The sequence below is a fragment of the Xenopus laevis genome, chromosome 2S (genome assembly GCF_017654675.1).
Source record: "Xenopus laevis strain J_2021 chromosome 2S, Xenopus_laevis_v10.1, whole genome shotgun sequence".
Classification (NCBI taxonomy): domain Eukaryota; kingdom Metazoa; phylum Chordata; class Amphibia; order Anura; family Pipidae; genus Xenopus; species Xenopus laevis.
This window is the reverse complement of record NC_054374.1, coordinates 46,962,450-46,985,122: the sequence shown is the minus strand read 5'-3', so window position 1 is coordinate 46,985,122 and position 22,673 is coordinate 46,962,450. Positions and strand designations below refer to the sequence as shown.

The 22,673-nt window shown below is 39.3% G+C and overlaps 1 protein-coding gene across 1 annotated transcript; it reads left to right on the top strand.

Moving 5' to 3' along the window:
- Positions 1–581: 581 nt before the first annotated feature.
- On the top strand, positions 582–22,578 carry dpt.S (dermatopontin S homeolog). The gene is made up of 4 exons (XM_018249201.2): positions 582–899; positions 17,837–17,962; positions 21,646–21,753; positions 22,098–22,578. Exons 1-4 carry the CDS (start codon positions 607–609, stop codon positions 22,162–22,164), a joined length of 594 nt encoding a protein of 197 aa, XP_018104690.1. The 5' UTR covers positions 582–606; the 3' UTR covers positions 22,165–22,578.
- Positions 22,579–22,673: the final 95 nt, after the last annotated feature.

Genomic DNA, 22,673 nt, shown 5'->3' with positions numbered 1-22,673 from the left:
AATGGATGACTTGGCCAAGATTGCAGAAATTTGTATAGTATAAAAACTCTTTTTTTGTACACATTTTCAACTTGTGTGCCCTTTTATAAAATTGTATAGTATGGTCACAATAAATGACTGGTAACCTTATCATTTGTGTACGTGTGAGCACAAGCACACAGCGTAGAGGGAACATTGCTTGTGACATATTTGTGTCTTTCATATAAGTGAATTTGCTGGCAACGTCCTCACTAAGACTGTCTAACACCATTTAGAATGTGGATGTAATTATACATATACACATGCACTCTGTGCCTGAAAAAGGTAGCCAAGTGCAAGAGATTTTGTCCTTTACTGAAACTTAAACAAGTTAAAGCAAAAAATGTAAAAGATAAAAAATCCACTAAGTTTCTATTTAAGACACACTCTTAAAAGGAAATATATGCACATATTATAATGTCTGTACCTTAAAATTCAAACAACGGATATTATTTCAGCTTTTCTCTTCATCCATGACACAACATACTTGGCACCATCTATTGAACATCTGGAAAACAGATGTTAAAAAGAATAAAAAAGACTGTGCAGTAGCATTGTTCTGCAGAACATACCACAGGCAAAGACACCATGATGTTGCTGCTTGCTTTATTGCTGCACTTAGTGGCTGTGACCTGGACCCAACATGATTACTATTACTCTCAGCATGATTATTCCCCAGATGATCAGTGGGTGAATCTTTTTAGACAGGGCTTTAATTTCCAGTGCCCACACGGACAGGTAGTAGTTGCTATACGTAGTACATATAGCAAAAAAGAAGGTTCGGACCGACAGTGGAACTACGGATGTATGCCAACGCCACATGAGCTTGGGGAACTGACTGAATGTTGGTGGGAAGAAATTAACAGAGCTGGAATGGAATGGTAAGAAAACATCTACATTTAAATTCACCTATTCAAAAAACATGCACAACAATGAAATATTAACACTATGAGTTGTTTACACAGTATATATATATATACACAGGTATGGGATCTGTTATCCATTGTCGAGAAAATCATAGGAAGGCCATCTCCCATAGACACCATTGTAATCGAATATTCTAATTTTTAAAAATGATTTATTTTTTCTCTGTAATAATAAAACAGTACCTTGTACTTTATCCAAGTTATTGTTGGGCAAACAATCCTTTTGGGTTCATTTAATTATTAAATGTTTAGTAGACTTAGTAGGGATAGAGATCAAAATCATAGAAACATCGCTTATGCGGAAAATAAACTAGTAGTTAAACAAAAGAAAACTCAATTTTCTGCATCTAGACCAAACTTTCCCTTGACTGAAGAGAGTGTGGATGCTATTATGAAGCAGCTTTAAAATTAGTCACTTGGCTTCTATTTTTTGTTTTGTTCCTGGCTGTACAAGGCTGATTTACTGTAATAAGAATACCCACCCCCATTTTTTTTCTATGGCAGGGCCTAAAAACCATAGAACTTTTCCTTTGTTTTAAAAACACTGATTGTTTATCTAGCATTACAATTGGCAGTAAATCTCTCTAAAGTAAATGACTTATGTGAGTGTTAATGTGAATATACAGTTCATGCTTACTTACATCACTGATCTTATAGTTTTTGTGCTCTTAGATGAAAAAGCATTACTGCAAACAATTACTATTACTGTTTATTTAATGCTAGGTTATGCAACCCTTGTCCTCTGTCACAAATGAAAGTTCTAATTTGTATTAATCCAAACTTGATTGTAGCTGGATTAATTAATATCTTGTTATTTTCAATTGAACTACATTTGCTCAGACTCTGTATTAAAATGGCCAATCAGACTACTTCTAATTACACTATGGAATTATTTTGTGTAATATGTGCAATACTTATTACCTGATAACCAATTCATTAAGATAAATGAAATCCCTTTATATCCTGTCCTCAATATATAGCAAATTGTTATAGACATAAACTGTACCAAATGCAATCAGGAATAAATAAGGAAATATACAACAAGGGTTTACTTATCACTTTATCACTTAAAACTAGTGATGGGCGAATTTGTCCCTTTTTGGTTTGCCATGAATTTCATGAGACTGGTGAAAAATTTGCGAAACAATGAATTTGCGGGCGTCAAAGATGACGCTGGCGCCGATTAAAGTCAATGGGCGTCCGTTTATCGTCGCCGGCGTCTAAATTGTCACCGGCGCCGAAACTGTCGCTGGCGTTGAGAAAACTTTGATGCGGGTGAATTTTCGTGGCGCATTCACAAATTTATTCTTTGCCGGCGAAATGGGCAAATTCGCCACAAATTCGCTCCTTGTGAACAAATTCACCCATCACTACTTAAAACCATCTACTGCTAATATTATCTTAACCAATTACAACTGATTCTCATTGGAATAATAATATATTGTCATAATGCTTCCTGCAAATATTTGATTAATTTTTTCTGTAAGAATATTGGAAAATTATTGTCCTTTTCATCCCAACAGAATGCAGTCATGTCTGGGAGTATGTAAATAAATACTAGATTTTATTTGGAATTTTGTGGACCCACTAAACAACTTTCACATACTCTCCTTGTGTATCACTCATGACTCGCTTTGCAGTCTCAAGATGCCCTGTAATGAATTGCTGCTCAAGGAGTTGAGTATTGACCCACTGAGCCACTGAGTGAGCTCTCAGCATGGAGGGCAGTTTGCCCTGCACAAGAACTGTCCCTTTGTATATAAGCCCTTATAAGTAACACCTTTATGGAACATCCACTATTTTAATTGTAGATTACACCAGGGTCGCCCATGACTAAGTGTCCTTGGTAGACACGAAACGGGCCAGGCTTTGGTTCTTAATTATGGAGAATAAAATGTAAGCATTTTAACCTTTTACACTGACTATGGCTCTGCTCCCTTTGCTGAAGGTCTGGGGCGTGTGCACCTGGGCCCACGTGCATAGCGGTAAGCTCATCTAATGCACTTAATATACTGGTTCTATGTTTGTAAAGTTTCACCAGGGTCGGACAGGTTACCCGCCCTGCCCCCCGCATCACACATGGACGCGCTTTGTAGGGAAGTTGCGGCAGGGAGATTGTGCAGGGAAGGGGTCTGGGTCGGCAGGGCCCAGAAGAGCGGAGGGCGGGCCCAGTCTGACCCTGGGTAACACACGTAAGACATGCTTTGCTTTAGTTTATAGTATCAAAAGGACTTAAATTGGATTTTCTTACCTTTTTTCCATGATGAGGAAATGGAATCGACACACTGGGTCTTATTTATCAACACTGGGCAAAATTGCCCTTGGGCAGTTACCTATAGCAACCTATCAGTGATTAGCTTTTTAAAGCCAGCTGCAAGTAAAACAATGAATGCAGCGATTTGATTGGTTGCTGTGGGTTACTGCCCATGGGCAAATATGCCCAGTGTGACTGACTGCAATGGATATCAATGCACGCAATGGCTTTGTCCAATTTTGTGCAAGCTCAATTGCAGTTGAGGACATAAATAAGCCTTACAGTATTCTTTCCCTGCTTTTATTCACACTTTCTTTGGCTATTTAACTGTTATTGTGCCCAGCTCAGTTTCAATTATTATTCTCTGCAGGATCACTTTGTATTTTGCTAGACTTTCGTCTATTGTTAAATTTAAATGTTAATTAGTAAAAACATTACATTAATTTTGGGGATATTTTACTGACAAACAAAATCCACTAAATGTTTATAAAAAATCATTAATGAAATAAATAAAAAATCATTAATGAAATATTAAATCAAAACTACAAAAGTGCTCAGATGAGCACCCTGAATATATACCTTGGGTATATATTACCTTTAAACATAAAGATGCTATTTGATAAATAAGTACTTTATGTCACTGACAAAATACATACATTTTACTAAATCAGTTTTTCCACACAGTACATACCTGTTAAAATGATTCATGAATCTGATTTTGTTCTTCCTATCTTTACATCAGTTAAAAGACAATATTGTGTACTGTTTCTTAAATTATTGTAACTCTTTGCTGGTACACTCTCTTAAATATCAATAACTCTTTGCAACCCAGGGCCCAGATTTCCCTTTGCATTAAAGATACTGGGAACTAGGATGTACAGCACAATGGGCATTGAGGAATTGCACCTCATGGGAATTCCACTAGGAAAATAAACCACACAATTTGCAGTAAACAGCATGCAAATACAGGTCAGACAATATAACACTGCCCTGGGGAACCTGTGTGGACTATACAACCCCTGTCACAGTCTTTAAATGTCACAACCCCACGCTCCACTCCAGGTGGACAAATGCAGATTAGCAAAGTTCAGTTTAATGTCCCTTCTGCTAGAGCTCTAAATCCCAGTAAGCAATACCTTTCCCAAAGTACCGTATATACTCGAGTATAAGCCGACCCGAGTATGAGCCGAGGTACCTAATTTTACCTACGAAAACTGGGAAAATGTATTGACTCGAGTATAAGCCGAGGGTGAGTGGGTTAAAGAAAACTGGTACATTTCACAAGTCTAAGCCAAGGCAGTTTGTCAGCAATGGAGAATGGGTTGAAGTCTCTTGTACACACACATAACACATATTTATGGTGCCTCAGTCTAGCTATGTATATCCATCAGTGAAGAGATAGTGTGTGCCATACAGGGGCAGCAGTAATTAGGCATGGTACATGGCTCCTAACACAAAATGGAGGCTTTAAATGAGAAGGAACGGCTGGAGACACTTGGGGGTGCCAAACGTTAGGCATCCCCAAGTGATTGTAGCGACTTACTAAGCATCCCCAAGTGATTGTAGCGACATACAGGGGCAGCAGTCATTACCGTAGGCATGGTACACAGCTCCTAACACAAAATGGAGGCTTGGGGGTGCCAAACGTTAGGCACCCCCAAGTGATTGTAGCGACTTACCAAAACCCCAGGACCTATAGGAGTGAGCACCACGGAGAAAGCTACGGTACTTCTGTCTTCGCGCAGCTGCGCATTTCCCTGTACTGGCGCATGCGCATTTGAACAAAAAAGCTGACTTTACAGTTAAAGTTCGGCTTTTCGTTCTAATGCGCATGCGCAGCTACGTGAAGACGGAAGTACCGGTAACTTTCTTAATGGTGCTCACTCCTATAGTAAATCGCTACAATCACTTGGGGGTGCCTAACGTTTGGCACCCCCAAGTGTCTCCAGCCTTTCCGTCTCATTTAAAGCCTCCATATTGTGTTAGGAGCTGTGTACCATGCCTACGGTAATTACTGCTGCCCCTGTATGTCACGTCACAGCTCCATTCACACACCATTTGTTCTCCTGAAGCGCAGCCTTTCGGTTTTGCGTACTGACTCGAGTATAAGCCGAGGTACAGTTTTTCAGCACATTTTTGGTGCTGAAAAACTCGGCTTATACTTGAGTATATACGGTACCACTCCCTTTGAACTTTGTAGCCTCTGCCACGTAGCAGGTACATGAGCAAGACCTGTTCTCACCCTGGGGGGGCTCAAACATGGCCAAAGTAACCACACACAGAAGACAGAAACCAGGCTCTATTTAGGATGAGCAGAGCACATCACAGCACTCTCCAAACTCTGCTTGGTCAGTATTTCCAAGCAGTGTGTTCACCCTCTCTGCAGTCTCTCTCTCTGGCTCTGACTGGATGCTGCAGCAGGGGCTCTTTTATAAGCTCTTCCTGCCAGCCCCATGGATTTGGCTCCAAACCCAGGCTTTTCCTGGATCCTTCTCTTTCAGTCAATTGGTCAGTGCCCTGCCTATAACCGTGCTCGATGATATCACAGAAGAGAACAGGGGGAAGGATTGCATGATCCCCTAAATTATCTTTATGCTTCCTAATTTCTCTCTATCTAGTATACACACATACTTTGAATAGTCAAATTCCTGGCAAAGAAGGATAGAATGTAGAATTTGTGTTTTTAATATTTTTTTTTCTTACAAGACTAGTCCATTATATCCATGTACCGTATATACTCGAGTATAAGCCGAGTTTTTCAGCCCCCAAAATATGCTGAAAAACGCTACCTCGGCTTATACTCGGGTCAAGCGCAGAAACGGTCGCCGGCGCCCAAGAATAGTTGCCGGCGCCCAAGAATAGTCGCCTGCGCCCAAGAATAGTCGCCAAGAATATTCGCCGGCGTCCAAGAATGGTCGCCGGCACCTCCAATGGGAGCAGAAACCCTCAATTTTTTGATTGAAACTTACCAGAAGCTGCTGCATTTCTCACCCTCGGCTTATACTAGAGTCAATAAGCTTTCCCAGTTTTTGGAGGTAAAATTAGGTACCTCGGCTTATACTCGGGACGGCTTATACTCGAGTATATACGGTAACCTTTTTTTTTCTCAGTATTAAAAAAAGAAATAATAAAACTAGTTAACTAATAAAAGACATATTAACCAGTGACCTCTGCTATCAAATTATTATAAATATGTGTTCTAGACCTTACTAAAATACTATCCTATATCTTGAAATTACTGTTCCTTTCTACCATTAGATGATAAATATAAGAGAGACATAGCACAAGTTAACAACCTATATTTTTAAAACTGCATGAAATCTTCCAGTTAACAATAAAGTACTTATATACGTTAGTACTTATATACAAGTTTGAATATAATTTTACTTTAACAAGAAATGAGTTTCAGGTAGGTAGAAGGTAAGTCTGCTAAAAACCATTTAAACATTAAACCCAATATGGCCTAAGTTAAGTGATCAGCCATTGATGTAGGATCTTATGCTAGAGACCCTGGTTACACTCCCTGTATAAGTCACTTTTTCTCCTGGTGTCCCAGCTTATTTATTGCACCTATAATGGCTACCTTGCTTGCTGTAAAGCACTTTGAGTCCTGAAGAAGAAAAGTGCTATACAAATGGACTTGAGCGATGCCATCCTGTAATTCAAAGCTTTTTGGAAAACAGGTTTCTGGATAAGGGATTCCATACCTGTGCATTTATTTCCTTTATAGAATAGAAAGTAATTTTCTGGTGGGACAGTCTAGTGAATAGTTTAAATTTAGGTTGTTTGCTGTGCGTTATAATACACTAACCATGTGTTTATGTAAACACACACAGGAAAAACAAATACAATGTAGGTATCATCTGCATGTCTGTTTGAGCTTCCCAAATCTGATTAACAAGGTTGGCTGGGGCACCAAGGCCCACCAGTGAACAGATGATGAAAAGCCGACCAACCACTAGCAAGCACTCACTCTGGGTAGTTGGGTAATTTTCCAGTACCCCAGAAGATTAGTCCAACCTCGATCATTAGCTATATTTCGAGCACTGGCCACTCTTTTTTATTATTACAGTTGCTAGTTTTAACTGTTTTCATAGGGTATTGGGAATAAATGGATGAATGTTACCTTCTTGTTAATCCCACCCTACATTTTTATTTTATTAATTTGTGCTGCTTAGAAGGGAAATGGCAAAGTTTTTATGATAGAAACATTCATATATATCAGGCTTCAAAAGCTCCTTGTATAACAGACCTATGCTTGTGCCTAGCACAATTGAGACACTCAGCTTAGATGCTGAAGATTGTTTTAATTGGTGGGCTGGTCTAGGCAGTAGCTTGGTTGTCAACAAAAAAACATCAAAATTATTGTTGCTTATGTAGCGATATTGTTGAGGGTGGATGTTAATGTTGTCTGGAACCATTGTAGAAAAGCCATTTTTTTGTAGTTTAGTACGTAAATAGTATTAAGGAAAATGAGTGAAAAGTGTTAATGCCCCTTTAAACATTCAATGGATGGCCACACTCAACCAAGTGGTTCTTTTCTGCCATCGAATTCTGGTTTTACATGTGGAATTTTTCCAGTGACAGCAAGACTATGCTCTTTTAGAGCTAAAGAAAGACAAAGCACAACAGTGCTTCAAGACTATGAATGTGATTATTCTGTTTAGAATGTCTGAAATCCTATTTTAGACATGATTTAATGAAACAATGTGTAGCTTCTCTGGAATTTCCAACTACAACTGGCAATATTCCATGTTAGACAAAAATATTTAAAGGAGGACCACAGGGATTAAGTGGAGAAGCTTCATACAACACTCTAGTTAATATAAGCTACATATTTGCAGTAAGAAGTGCCTTTTCAAAGTACCTCATCTTTCACAAAATCATCATCTTCACAGAACCATAATCATACAGATGAATACCATTCAGCTTTAAATAAGTGTTGGGTGCGATGAAATGTAACTGGACAGAGGCAACAAAGCGAGTGGAGGCCAATGGATAACTAAGTTGTACAGCAATGAAATAAAAAAGAAACAGGGAACCAAGACCAAGTTTTGACCTAAACAGTATTTGGATCACTAAAAACATGAGAGAAAGAGAACATAACCGTTCTGAGGAGTAAAGTTAGGTTATTTTGCAGAGTGCATGGCATGAAATGTGGTAGAGAATCATACTGTTAGATCTGCACACAGTACAGTACAACTCACTGTGTTCTAACAAAGTTCTTAGCATCCATTTTTATAAAGTTGTGTGGTAACATACCTTTAGTTTCTGAAAATATTATATGACAGTATGATTAAAATCCAGAATGTTTGGGACCCCAGGGTTTTCCAGATAAGGGATATTTAGATAATTTGGATCTCAATATATTGTCTACATACAATTAATTTAAACATTAAATAAACCCAATAGTATTGTTTTACCTCTAATAAGGATTAATTATATCTTAATCAGTTTGGATGTAGCACAAGGTACTGTTTCTTTATTACAGAGAAAAAGGAAATCGATTTTAAAAAACTGAATTATTTGATTTAAATGGAATCTATGGGATATGACTTGCCCGTAATTTGGAGCTTTCCAGATAATGGGTTGCCGGATAAGGTATCCTATACCTGTACCATACAAATAAAGGGGAAAATGTAAAAGAATGTAATGAAAATGTAATTAAATGTACTGAAAAAATATGCAATAAATATATTGCCAAAAGGTTTTATTTTTCCTTGTAGCTTAGGTTTATATAATTTTTCAAGCCTATAGAATTTATTTGGCGACAGAAAAAAATGGCATGTTTTGTAGTTTGTAGTGTATGTAATAAAACAAGATTACAATATTTTAATTGAAATTGAATTGTTCATTTGAAGTTTTTACAAATATTGCTCTGAGAATTAAATCATTTTAAGTTATTAGTCTATAGATGATCAGGTTGACTACCCTATACTTGATATTTAGCATAACTAGGCATATGGACATGGATAACTATTAAATTCCTGGAACTTTAATCCCTTTACAGCATTCAGTATTGACAAAACAGCACATAAATAGACTGCATACTCCAGGGCTTTTACTAACCCCTACTGGATACAACCTGCACGTTAATATATGAAGGATGTATTTATTTTACCCAGCAGTAAAATGTCCTGTAGTAGGAAAACAGAACATCATTTATGGAAACAGCTCTGCTCAGTCGGGTATAAAAAACAATATGATATAAAATACTATACCATAGTGAGAGTGTAAGGGGCTGATTTTGCATTTAAAGTCTTCCAATATATGACCACCATGTCCTATGTCTATGTCACCACTTCGGGTGATCTACAGTCTATGCCATGCATTATCACTGTAAATTTGGAAGGCTTTCTTCAGTGTTCCCAAACAACCCCTGCCTGATATTACCCATTTCTGCATGGGCAGTGGACTCTCCAATCTTATTCATAGGAATAAGAAGTAGCTGCAGACACATTTTATCTGATGCTTTTTCACTGTGAACACACTGCATGCAATTTGTGTCCACAAACTGCACTTTGCATATGGTACTATGGTATTACTTGTTGAACTCTGCATCAACACCATGCTCATCAATAGTATGCCATACATCATATCATTATTTCATTCTAAAACTATTATATTTACTGACAACTTTAAAGGGGTGGTTCACCTTTAGGTTAACTTGGGTGGAGTGCTATTCCTAATGTTCTGCGGTTATATTTGAATATAAACTTTTGTTTTAAGTGAGCTGATCCCACTTTTAGAAATAAATCCCACTCATATTTGCATGTCCATGATAAAAATAAAACTTGCTGGGTTAGCCAGTAGGCCACTCTGCAGGTCGTCTCACAACTTGGCAAATGGAAATGAGTTTGGAATGTGTTAATATGCCGTTAATTACCAACTATCAAATTGCAGTAAATCTCACCCTGATGTTGCCATCAGTACACAAGTCACATACAACCTTCTGCTAAAGACTGCTATAGATCTACGTCAAGTGACAGCTAAATCAAAGTATCTCAGCTCTCCTGTCCATGACTGGGAGCACTAGAGAAACAGCAGCTGACAAGAAAATTGAAATAATAAGTCTAATCACAAGTGCTTTGTAACTACAGAGTCAAAAATAACATTCCCTTTTATGTTGTTGTATTGGTTATTTGGGCTGTCATTTCTTCAAATTTTTTATTTTCGAGCCTAGAACTTACTTCCTGGATCACAGGAATTGCTGTGGATTTCCAATTCTAAGTAATTGTCAGTAGATATTTGGTTGACCCACTTTTGGGTCAGGTTGTTTCTTTTTTTTAAATACACAAAATACTGTATAAAACTGAAGGACGTTTAACTAAATCTGAAATGCTTATAGATAGACTTTTTTCTCCAGATAGCAGATGGGGCAAGTTGTCTTTCTTTCTCTGACCTGTACATAGTATGGTGGTTGCAGGTTTACATCTTTAATGATACAAGTGTATTTAACCACTTGCTGCTGTTCTTTTTGATACTGAACAACAAATTGAAATCCAAATTTATTCATAGATCCTTAACATTAGCTAGATGTCTGATAAGTTTGTTTTTTTAATATCCTTCCTTTATTTTATCTCTGCCAGGTTTACAATCATGTTTTATGTCATATGAGTTCATTCATTTTTACATAAATTTTTAAGGCCTAATGCTTAGGGGCACATTTACTTAGGGTCGAATATCGAGGGTTAATAAACCCTCGATATGCGACTGTCGAAGTAAAATCCTTAGACTTCGAATATCGAAGTCGAAGGATTTACCACATTTCCTCCGTTCGTACAATCGAAGGAAAATCGTTCGATCGAATGATTAGAAGGATTTTAATCCATTGATCAAACGATTTTCCTTCGATCAAAAAAAGCTAGGAAAGCCTATGGGGAAGGTCCCATTGGTGCTCGGTAGGTTTTAAGTGGTGAAGTAGGAGGTCAAAGTTTTTTTTAAAAAGACAGTACTTCGACTATCGAATGGTCGAATAGTCGAGCGATTTTTAGTTCGAACCGTTCGATTTGAAGTCGAAGGTCGAAGTAGCCAATTCGATGGTCGAAGCAGCCAAAAAAATACATCGAAATTCGAAGTATTTTTTATTCTATTCCTTAGCTTTATTCTAAGCTAAGTAAATGTGCCCCTTAGTGTATCTAAGTTAAAGAGATCCTAGCACTAGAAATTACATAATGTTGTATTTGCATGCAATTTATAATTTTGATGTCAAAGTATTTGTAAAATGCTTTTTCCATTACCCATCTGCTAACCCCATGTTACTCTATGAGGGGGCTGCCATATTTGTGCAGCAGAAATCCATTAGCATTAGAAACCCTAACCTAACAGGTTAAGAAGGGACAGTCACAATGGCAAAACAGTCATGCTTAGGAACTTTAAGTAACAATTACTTAAAAAGCAGAACTATGGGCAAAATAATATCAACATGACCTATATGAAATTTTTAATGTACATTAATATTTTGCTGAGCAGTTTTATACAGTCAGTATCACTTTAAGCTAAATGAAGCAAAGTAAATAAGCACTGCTAACATGTCTTTAAGGGCAATGGCAGATTAATTTTGTTAGCTGCTGTTCCAGGTATTCTATTCCACCATAGTATATACTGGGCACATTTGCAGAACTAAGGCATAACCATGGCAGTTCTACCTTGGAGGCAGTCATGTTCCCCTAAATGTATATATATGTTTCATAAATTTTTTAAGATTTTTTGAACAAGCATATACAATAGAAACAGATACTTAAAGGAATTGTTCAGTGTAAAAATAAAAACTGAGTGAATAGATAAGCTGTGCAAAATAAAAAAATGTTTCTAATATAGTTAGTTAACTAAAAATGTAATGTATAAATGCTGGAGTGACTGGATGTGTAACATAATAGTCAGAACAGTACTTCCTGCTTCTCAGCTCTCTTGGTTTCCACTGATTGGTTAACAGGCAGTAACGAATCAATGACTTGAGGGGGGTCACATGGGTCATACCTGTTTGCTTTTGAATCTGAGCTGCATGCTGAGGATCAATTGCAAACGCACTGAACAGCTATGTCCCACAAATCGCTGACTAACTCAGAGTTAGAGAGCTGAAAAGCAGGAAGTTGTGTTCTGTTATGTTAGACATCTGCTCACTCCAGTCTTAATAGATTACATTTTTGGGTAACTAACTATATTATAAACATTTTTTATTTTTCACAGCCTATCTATTTAGCCAGTTTTTAGTTTTATATTGACTGTTCCTTTAAGCCACATGTGTATCCAGTATGAGCTAAATAGATATAACTCATAGCTCATACTGGATACACATGTGTCTTCAACAAACAGGAGGTTTGCAGATATTGTACCAGATTTACTTCAATAGCATTTTCACTGGATATCAAAAAACATTTTTGAACTTGATCCATGGTCCATTCTTGCAAAGTTGACACCAGGCATGCACTGCAAGAACATTGCACATTACAAGGAAGCCCTAGTGTGAATCAATAGAGTGCATGTGTTTTAAACAAGATGGTAAAAGAAAAGTTATTCCCCTGTTTTATACATTCACATTAACTTATTTTAGGCTATATCTATATACTGTATATAGGCTGTGCAAAAACCTGCTGTTGATTCAGCAGTACTTGATTCAGCAGTATCTTTATTTTGTTCATGTAAACATTGCCATATTGCTGTACTTGCGTACAGAAGCTCTGCTGCAAACCCGGCAAATAACCCTGATAGACCTGCAACAACCGCTTCAACAAGGAGCTGGATAAACCCACCTGGCAAGCTCTGCCTCAGAGGGAAACTAATGGGCCAGCACAGAGCACACAAACGGACATCCGAGGCAGCGGCCCGCTTAGAAAAGTTTGTGAGACTCCACAATATGGCAGCGACAAGGCCCAGCCCACATGACATTCTGATTCCTCCGCCACCACCACAGACAATGCGAACAGCGTTCTCAGCGGTAGAGATCAGGTCTGCCAACAACGTGTATACCACTCTTATCAATGCAAAGACGGAAGCAACCAAGATAGAACTTTCAATTATAAAACACATTCGGAGCTGCACAACTTTATAACACCTTTACAGACAATCTCCCTCGGGTGCTCCACCTAGACCTTTGATTGTGAAACTACTCAATGCATGCAACCAGGACAACATACTCTCGCTGGCCAGATCGCAAGGGCCTCTACGCTTCCAAGCCACCACAGTCTCTATATACTCGATGGAAGTACAGAGGCAGAGCACGGGATTGCAGAGTGGCAAGAATCTGCACTGCTAGGCTTTGGGTTCAAGCAGATGAGTGCTCACTTTTTCACATCACCGCAGGAGCGACACCAGTGGCTGGATGCAAGGAGTACCCATCCATGAGAAACGGGTGCTCAAACAGGTAGTACAGCCCCAGAAGCAGCAGGCTGTATGTAAGTACTGATACACTAAAATACACCCTCAATGCCATTTCAGGCCCTCTGAACTGACTATGTGCACATTACTATGCACAAATTGCTTGATATCTGTAGTGGGATTACCTGCGACAAGCCCTAGGCACGTCGTACCAAGTCTGTGTTTCCCATACAATAATATAGCAGCATTGCTCTACTTCAACAGCTCCCACTACTATTACATCCACCCAGCATTAGCCAATAGTGAGCTTGACCACTTCTCTTTAAGGTTTAAGGTGAGGCCAACATTTGGCAAGTGTTAATTTGGTTGTTTAGCCCAATGGCTACTCGCAACAAGACATTTCAGCCATGCCCTAGGACGTGGCATGACCTACCCCTATCAAGCATGATGTTACAAAGGGCTGTTTTTGGACAAATTCTACCAGCAGTTGATGATGGGGTGAAAGGAGAGAGGGCACTTTATTTTGTGGGCTGTTTAATGGTCCTATGTTAAGGCAAAAGTTTCTGATTGTTGTAACGATGATTATAATGGTTATAAAACACTTATAAAATACTCATCAGGGGTATCCATACTAATAGGTAAATCTGTCCCTTTTAGATTTCAAAGTCTTAAATCCCCAAGGATTAAGACCCCAAGGGCAGGTACCTATTTATCCATGGTTACCTTTATTCTTGTGAAACCCTACTAGCTAATATATACAGCCCACCTCCATTTTAGATAGTGGTCCTGCAAAGCCTGGCTGATCAGTTAACCAAATACCCACATGTTATTCTGATAGCTGTAGGAGACTTCAATGAGGTTATGTCCCCAGAAATCGACAGACTATGGAAACACTCTAACAAGCTCCCCCCTAAGTCCACTTGCCTAAGCCAAATGGTGCAGTCTCTAGCACTCATAAATACGGAATGCTAATCCGAAAAGAGGCTCTTCTTTGGCTATACTGCCTCTCACTTAGCCCTGTCAAGAATATATATGGCCTTCATTAATGCAGCCGCCGTCCCGTATGTAACTCACACCTGCTACCTTCCCAGAAGTATCATGCCCCGGTACAGCTCAAACTCTTACTCCCACATAGACCACAAAGGCTCCGCCCTTCTATCATCCCAGTATGAGTAAATATTTTAGATAATTTTAAATCAGTGGAAATGGCCATTAACGAATTCTTGCCTCTGAACCTAAATTCAGCCCTCCCTCTGGGATACCCTCAAGGCATTTATCCATAGAGTCAGAAATAGCAAAGTATAAGACTGAACACACTTGCAGTCATATCCCCACCCCATAAAATCTTAAGCAGCTACAGGATAAACACTCACAAAGTCTTAATACAAAAGCATTGAACCACCACTATTTTAACATGTGTATGAATATTGTGTAAAAGGTGGGGATGTTAGCCCCCCTTACCGGCCCTGAAAGACAAGCAAGGGGTCCTTCACACCAAGCAAGACAAGGTTAGGAGTAAACTGGTTGCATTATATGGAGACCTCTACACTAGTAAACTAACGGCCCAGAAGATGAAATCTCTGCCTTTTTGAACTCAGCAACACTTCCAACACTCAGTCAAGAGTTCAGGAAGTACTAAGACTTAGACCTCACAGAGCTAGAAATTCTTTCCTCTGGGTAAGGCAGCAGGCTCAGATGGTCCACCGATTTTACAAACAACATTCTAAGACCATGGTGCCACAGCTACTGAGACTTTACAATGAGGCCATCTGCAATTCACATCCACAATTAACATTCACATCCAGCAATTATCTTACTCCCAAGCAGGAAAAAGAACCACAACTCTGTGAATCATTTCACTCCTTCCAGCGAATGTGAAAATATACGCTAAGATACTTGCTAGTGGGGTTAAGAAAAGTCATAACACGGGTAGCCAATACAGGCCATGTAGTTAGTTCTCAGAGTTAGTTTCTGTGACCCGATCCAGAATTTGGTATATGCTTAAATTAACCACACTGTCAGATGTCTGTGAAACTGACCAGATTATACCTCTGCAACAACTGCACAATGATAGGGAACTCCCTCCCACTCAGTGGTTTGTATATTACAGGCTAGACAAACTCTGAGTGAGTATTTCTGACACTCAGGCCAGTTGGTGGTCAACTCCCCAGTTATAGATACCCTGCTGGAAACCAACCACAAAAAGAAAATTTCCACTCCAAACAATTCTGCAAATCGCTATATGTAGGTATTGGACTGTGGGGGGGGGGGGGGCATGGGAGGAAGACTTGTAAATGATACCCGATGAGCAATGAGGATGGGTTTTAAACACCCCCAAGGTATTGTTTCTATGTCCATGTTTATGCCTTTAGAGAAACATTTAACATGCTGGACTTGCCTATTAATATTAATACGTCTCAATAGAATTTCCTATTGAGCAGGGGGCCTGGACTGCAGGGTCTGCTGTGCAAGCTGGGCCCCTTTTTTTTTAATATCCAGTTTATTGAACAAAAAAAGCATTGAATGTCATACACCTATTTGGAAAATAATAATCAAATTTTCGGCGACTTGGTTAAAGTGTACAGGAGAAAGGTAACAAGTGCCACATCATTTCACAGAGAGAGCCATTGTGGTGCGAGGAGGGAGGAGGGATTGACAAAGGCACATTTTGTTGTCTTGCCACCTAGTGGGAAAAATGTAAAAAACAAAATGACAATTGTCTTAAATTGTCTTGATAAATACTACACAGACTTCAGTCAGCAAATTATCAACAGAATGAAAATTAGGGAGTTGCATTGGTTTCTATAATAATTATTTTATATTTAATAGACATGTTTAATACTGGATCATTCACACTGCAGTCACTCAAGCTTTTCCAGTAAATATCGTACCTAATGGAATTAGCCATCTTTTTTGGACTTCTTAATCAAACAAAAATTACTGCTGGAGCATGTGGTTCAGCATTTTCCCAGAAATAGAGGGGACATATAGGTTTATTATATGTAAATAAGTACTCATCTCAAACCTGCCAAATTTATGTAGAAGTAAATGGCAGATGTCCCGTTTACAATTGGAAGATATCATAATCTGTGCTGGGTTTCATACAATAATCCAAATAACTAGTGGTTTTGATTTGCTAATCAGAAAAAATCTGAATTTTCGGGTGGCAAATTCAAAAAAATCATATGATTCAGATTTTTTCAGTCTTTTCCCGCACCAGATGGTTTTGAGTTAATTTATTGATATATACGGTAAAACTGTGCACGGGAGTTTGGGCTTTAAGATAAAAGAGAGAACTTTTTGCCCATAAATGTTAATAAAGTTTGTTACACTGTAGCAAGGGAGCAGATAGGTGGGCACAGCGCCACAAGGAGATAAGAGTGAGCTGTACAGACAGAGCCATGCTTCTTCCATGCACTCTATTTGAATAAATAAGTTACTGGTTAGAAACCCAGAATTTCTTTATTAAGGAGTACTTCAACCCCCCATGTCAGTAAATGCGTGACTGGCCACAAAGGTTACAGATTTATATGAAATTGTAAAAAAAAAAAAATCAACATTACACCAATCACACCATCAACGTCAGATCAACCCAATTAAAATAAAAGACAACAGAGAAACTGATGGTTAAAAAAACTAATGAAGCCTTTACTCTCCAGAAAGGAGAATAATGCAGCAGGAGAGGTCAGCTTCTGTAGGCAATTATAAACCAGTCTTATGGTGTATTCTTCCTTTACACACAGATGAAATGTGTTTTGGCACAAATTAGGGATGCAACAAATCCACTATTTTGGATTTGGCCCGAATACTGAACCAAATGTTAATTTGCATATGTAAATTAGGGGTGGGAAGGGGAAAAACATTTTACTTCCTTGTTTTGTGACAAAAAGTTACCCGATTTCCCTCCCTGCCCCTTATTTGTATATGCAAATTATGATCCGAAATCGGTTCGGCCGAGTAGAAGGATTTGGCCGAATCCTGCTGAAAAAGGCTGAATCCCGAACTGAATCCTGGATTCGGTGCATCCCTATCAGAAATACATCTGATGTGTCTGGTGTAAAAAGTCTTTGATCCACAATGCACTAGACCAAGTCGGAAGTTAAAATGTTTAAATTTATTGAAGATTTAATAGCATAGATGGACATGTTTCTGGTGTGTCTGCACTTTTTTTATTGAGCACTTCAAGTATTGTATAAGTATTTGAACATATTGTACTAGGTGTTATACTTCCAAGCCTATTACAGTATATCTCCAAAGGTATAAATATTTTAAAACTTCAGTCTGTGTTTGGAGTTTTATGTTGTTTGTATTTGTTTTGCAGGTATCAAACATGTTCCAACAATGGACTTGTAGCAGGATTCCAAAGCCAGTACTTTGAGGCAGTGTTGGATCGAGAATGGCAATTTTACTGCTGCCGTTACAGTAAAAGATGTTCGTATGGTTGCTGGTAAGACAGGGAATGGCTGAGGGCTAGACATACTGGTATATTTGTCAGCATACTGGTATATTTATCAGGGAAACTGCTGGTATCATGTGATCTACTTTAAAATTCACCTGCCAGCCCAAAATTATTTCCCACAACGGAGGGGTGGGCTACTAATAAATAATAATGATGGGGTAATCATCCTGATGAAGGGTGGGTAAACCCCCCCGAAACGTTGATCTTAGTGGTGGTACAATAAACTTGGGTTAACCCCCATCTGCTTGAAGATAAAGTGTGTGCGGATCCGTAATTTTGATGTTTCAGACCAGCAACATCAAAATAATAGTTAAAGCTACAAACCACAAACTGACTGTTGTCTGTATGTAAATATGTAGCAGTAAATTACTATTTTCATATCACATTATAGAAGTACCACAGCAGTGGACTAGAAACCAACACTTAAAGGGGTTATTCACCTTTGAGATGTAGAGAGTGATATTCTGAGACAATTTGCTAATAATTTTCATTTTGTATTATTTGTGGTTTTTGAGTTATATAGCTTTTAATTTAGCAGTTCTCCCGTTTCTAATATCAGCAGTCTGGTTGCTAGGGTCCAAATTACCCTAGTAACCATGCATTCATTTTAATAAGAGATTGCAATAGGAGAGGCCTGAATATATAGATGAGTAATAAAAAGTTGCAATAACAATACCTTTGTAGCCTTAAGGAGCATTTGATTTTTAGATGGGTTCAATGACCCCCATTTGAAAGCTATAAAGAGTCAGAAGAAAAAGGCAAATCATTCAAAAACTATTAAAAAGGAATAATGAAGACCAATTAAAGAGTTTCTTCAAATTGGCCATTCTATAACATGCTAAAAGTTAATTTAAAGTTAAACAAAAAAAAAAACAAGCGTACAAAAGGCACATTCCTTCCTTTAAATTTAGCTTTAAATACTACAATACTATACAGGGCCTCACCACTGAACTAGACACAAGCCAGGGCATTACAGTAAGCAGTAGAGAGTCCCATGTTATAACATACTGCCCAAAGCTTCCTAGCATGGATGCAGCATTTCTGAATGCTTGGCAGATGTTTATGAAATTGGAGCTCATTACAGTAACATTCTGCCACTTTGTTATTGAATGAATAGGGCTCTGATTTTATTAATCTGCCCCTATTTGTATTTCATTCTTAAAGGGAACCAGTTGCCAAAAAATGTTATCCGAAACCAAAGTTTGGGGTGGGGGTAACAGTAGTTTTTTTTTTTAAATTGCCCCATGCCAGCGCTAGGACACTCGCATTGGGATGGAGCTCGGTCATGTTGGTCAGAGCGCATGCACATAATGAGCAAGTTGCAACATTCGCTCATTAACATGACCGATATTTTGATGCTACTAAATCTGATCCCCACTGCTTTGATATAAAATGGATCAGATGGCATTTCTGGTCATGCATCCACCTCTGACAATCAATGTATTTCAATGAGAGAAAAAAAGTCTTTTAGACTCATCAGATTTTGCTGCTCTTGCAGATTTAGCTTTCTCTGTTCAGATGGCAAATCTTTTGTGTAGTTTTCCATCATGCAGCCTGGCTTCTTAGCTCTGCAGTCCTCAAAATGTACACCTTCCACCATTTCCAATGCCTTACAAACAGGGCCGCCATCAGGGGGGCACAGGGGGTACAAGTGTACCGGGCCTGGGCCTGAAGGGGGGCCCAGCGGTGCTGCAGTTTTCAAAAGAGCCAGGCCCCCCTTAAAGGAGAGTGATAATCGCTGTCCCCAATGGCGCGCACTACCTCCCTCAGCGCTACACCCCGCCCCTTCCCGCTCTACATCCAGCTCTATTGGCCTACCTCATTGCCTGCACCGCACACCTGGGAGCCACCCCTATACCCCAGCCTGCAGTCTCGCCCCTTCCCTCGTGAGATATAACTTAGCTGGCGCGCCCCGGGCCCCCCAGTCCGACCCTGTCTGCCTGATCTTCCTCCTGCTTTTCTGCCTGTTCTTCTGCGTGCTATTCCTCTTGCTCTTCCTCCTGTTCTTCCGCCTGCTCTTCCTCCTGCTATTCCTCTTGCTCTTCCTCCTGTTCTTCCGCCTGCTCTTCCTCCTGCTCTTCCTCCTGTTCTTCCTCCTGCTCTTCCGCCTGTTCTTCCTCCTGCTCTTCTACCTGTTCTTACGCCTGCTATTCCTCTTGCTCTTCAGCCTGCTCTTCCTCCTGCTCCTCTGCCTGTTCTTCCACCTGCTATTCCTCTTGCTCTTCTGCCTGCTCTTCCTCCTGCTCTTGCTCCTGTTCTTCCTCTTGCTATTTCGTCTGCTCTTCCTCCTGTTCTTCCTCCTGCTCTTCTGCCTGTTCTTCCGCCTGCTATTCCTCTTGCTCTTCTGCTTGCTCTTCCTCCTGTTCTTCCTCCTGTTCTTCCTTCTGCTCTTCCTCCTGTTCTTCCTCCTGCTCTTCCCCCTGCTCTTCCTCCTGTTCTTCCTCCTGTTCTTCCTCCTGCTCTTCTGCCTGTTCTTCCGCCTGCTATTCCTCTTGCTCTTCCACCTGCTCTTCCTCCTGTTCTTCCTCCTGCTCTTCTGCCTGTTCTTCCACCTGCTATTCCTCTTGCTCTTCCGCCTGCTCTTCCTCCTGTTCTTCCTATTTCTATTTCACCTGCTCTTCCTCCTGCTCTTCTGCCTGTTCTTCCGCCTGCTATTCCTCTTGCTCTTCCGCCTGCTCTTCCTTCTGTTCTTCCTCCTGCTCTTCCGTCTGCTCTTCCTCCTGTTCTTCCTCCTGTTCTTCCTCCTGCTCTTCTGCCTGTCCTTCCGCCTGCTATTCCTCTTGCTCTTCCGCCTGTTCTGAAACAAGCAGTGCCACTGGCTCTTGTGCAACTATAATATCCAGCATCACCAGGACAAATAAAAACTAACTCTTCCCACTCAGTCTAGGCAGCAATTTCCCAAAATGCAAGAACAATTTAATTAAAACTGTATAAACCTTCATAAACGTGCGCTTTTTGTTGTATTTTTCTCAGAAAAGACTGGGGGAGAAACATCTGGATTTGCTGGGCACATGGGTTTCACTGACAGCTTGCGACTAACATGAACATTACAACTTGCAGTATATTAAAGGAGAACTAAAGCCTAAAACAATGTGGCTAGAAATGCTGTATTTTCTATACTGAACTTACTGTATTACAGACATTTTTTCAATAACAGACTTTCAGTTCACACTTTTCCTTGAAAGTCAGTGACCCTGAAGGTGCCATTCATTATAAAACCTGCTCGTTTGGAGACCTTTCAGTGATACGCCCAGTTTGAGGTGGAAACTGGGAACAGTCCACACTGCATTCTGGAGAGTAGGCGGGGTTTTGACAAATTTGGCAGGGGTGTGGCCAGGGGAGTAGGCGGGATCTGGAGTGAGGCTTGGGGGCCGGGGCTTGGGGCCCAGGGGGCCTCGAAAAATTTTTTGTACGGGGCCCCGTGATTTCTAATGGCGGCCCTGCTTACAAAACAGAAAAAACTTAACAGTGCCTTCCTAAAGAGACATTATAACCTGGAGAACTAAGGAGGTCATAAATAATATTCTCATTCTTAATGGTGTCTTAGCAGAAATGTCTTGTATTTGATCTAGAAGGCTGACTTTGTGACTATTACCCTTGAATACACAGAATAAAGATTTTGGAGAAGCAGCCATCGGTAAACACATACTTTAATCAATATCTAATTTTAGGTTGACAACAGAATATCCGGGGCATTATGGGGAGGAGTCAGACATGGTCCTTTATTCATACGGCTTTTACATCCGAGGAGCAACCACCACTTTCTCTGGTGTTGAGAGGTTAGTGGTATTATTACTTATTTTGTTAAGACAATCTTCTCTTAAAGGACACCTATATATACTTATACAGATTTTTGGTGCTTAATGTATAGGACTCTCTCTATCCCCTTGGGTAGAATATTTTGCAAACAGATATTTAAACCTTGAATTGCTAAGGCCTTACAAGGGTTCATCCATTGTCATGTACTTGGGGTCTACTGTGTTGTTATGGCCTTGGTGATGGGGTGTTTAAATACACTCTAGCCCCCAGGACACTATGCAAATGAGTTTATATAGTGCAATTGGTTTCCAAAACATTTACATAAGCAATGTTGTGTTCTACATTTTCTTATTTTTGCTTCCAGGGATCGTCAGTGGAAATATATAATGTGCAGAATGACAGACTTCAACTGCGAATTTGAAAACTTCTAAACGTGCCCCCTCAACCTATCGACATAGAACCCGTCCCTTCATTTCTTCACATCACTTCAAGTTAATGTTAGCTTAAATAAAGTTTCTTTTTTTTTATTTCTTCCAGCATTTCATTTAATTCATTATTGCCACTAACACATAAACCATAGAATTATATAACAAATGATATATTTGTAAAATGGTTCAGTTTATATGGTATCTGTTGCTATACAAACCTTAGTACTGCAAAATCCAGTATATTGTTTCTTTTTTCTTTCACAAAACCATGTATGCACCAGTAACACCAATCATTAATGTAAGAGAAATATATTAAAACAAAAGCAGAACAGCCGACGTATACTTTCAATGCACAAACATAATCCCATTGTATGCTTGCTAAAAAGCTGTTATAATTAAAATTGTGTCAGAATTAAACACTTCCCATTTGTTTTTACTATAACATTTACATCCAGCATACAAGTAATTAATTGTTTTAGTCCAAATTAGATTTGCAGAATGCTTTTATTAAT

Excerpts from the sequence above, each read along its gene's own strand:
- dpt.S (XM_018249201.2), top strand. The coding sequence starts at position 607 with ATGATGTTGCTGCTTGCTTTATTGCTGCACTTAGTGGCTGTGACCTGG. Across the intron at positions 900-17,836 it reads AACAGAGCTGGAATGGAATG|GTATCAAACATGTTCCAACA; the intron begins GTAAGAAAACAT and ends TTTGTTTTGCAG. Across the intron at positions 17,963-21,645 it reads AGATGTTCGTATGGTTGCTG|GTTGACAACAGAATATCCGG; the intron begins GTAAGACAGGGA and ends ATCTAATTTTAG.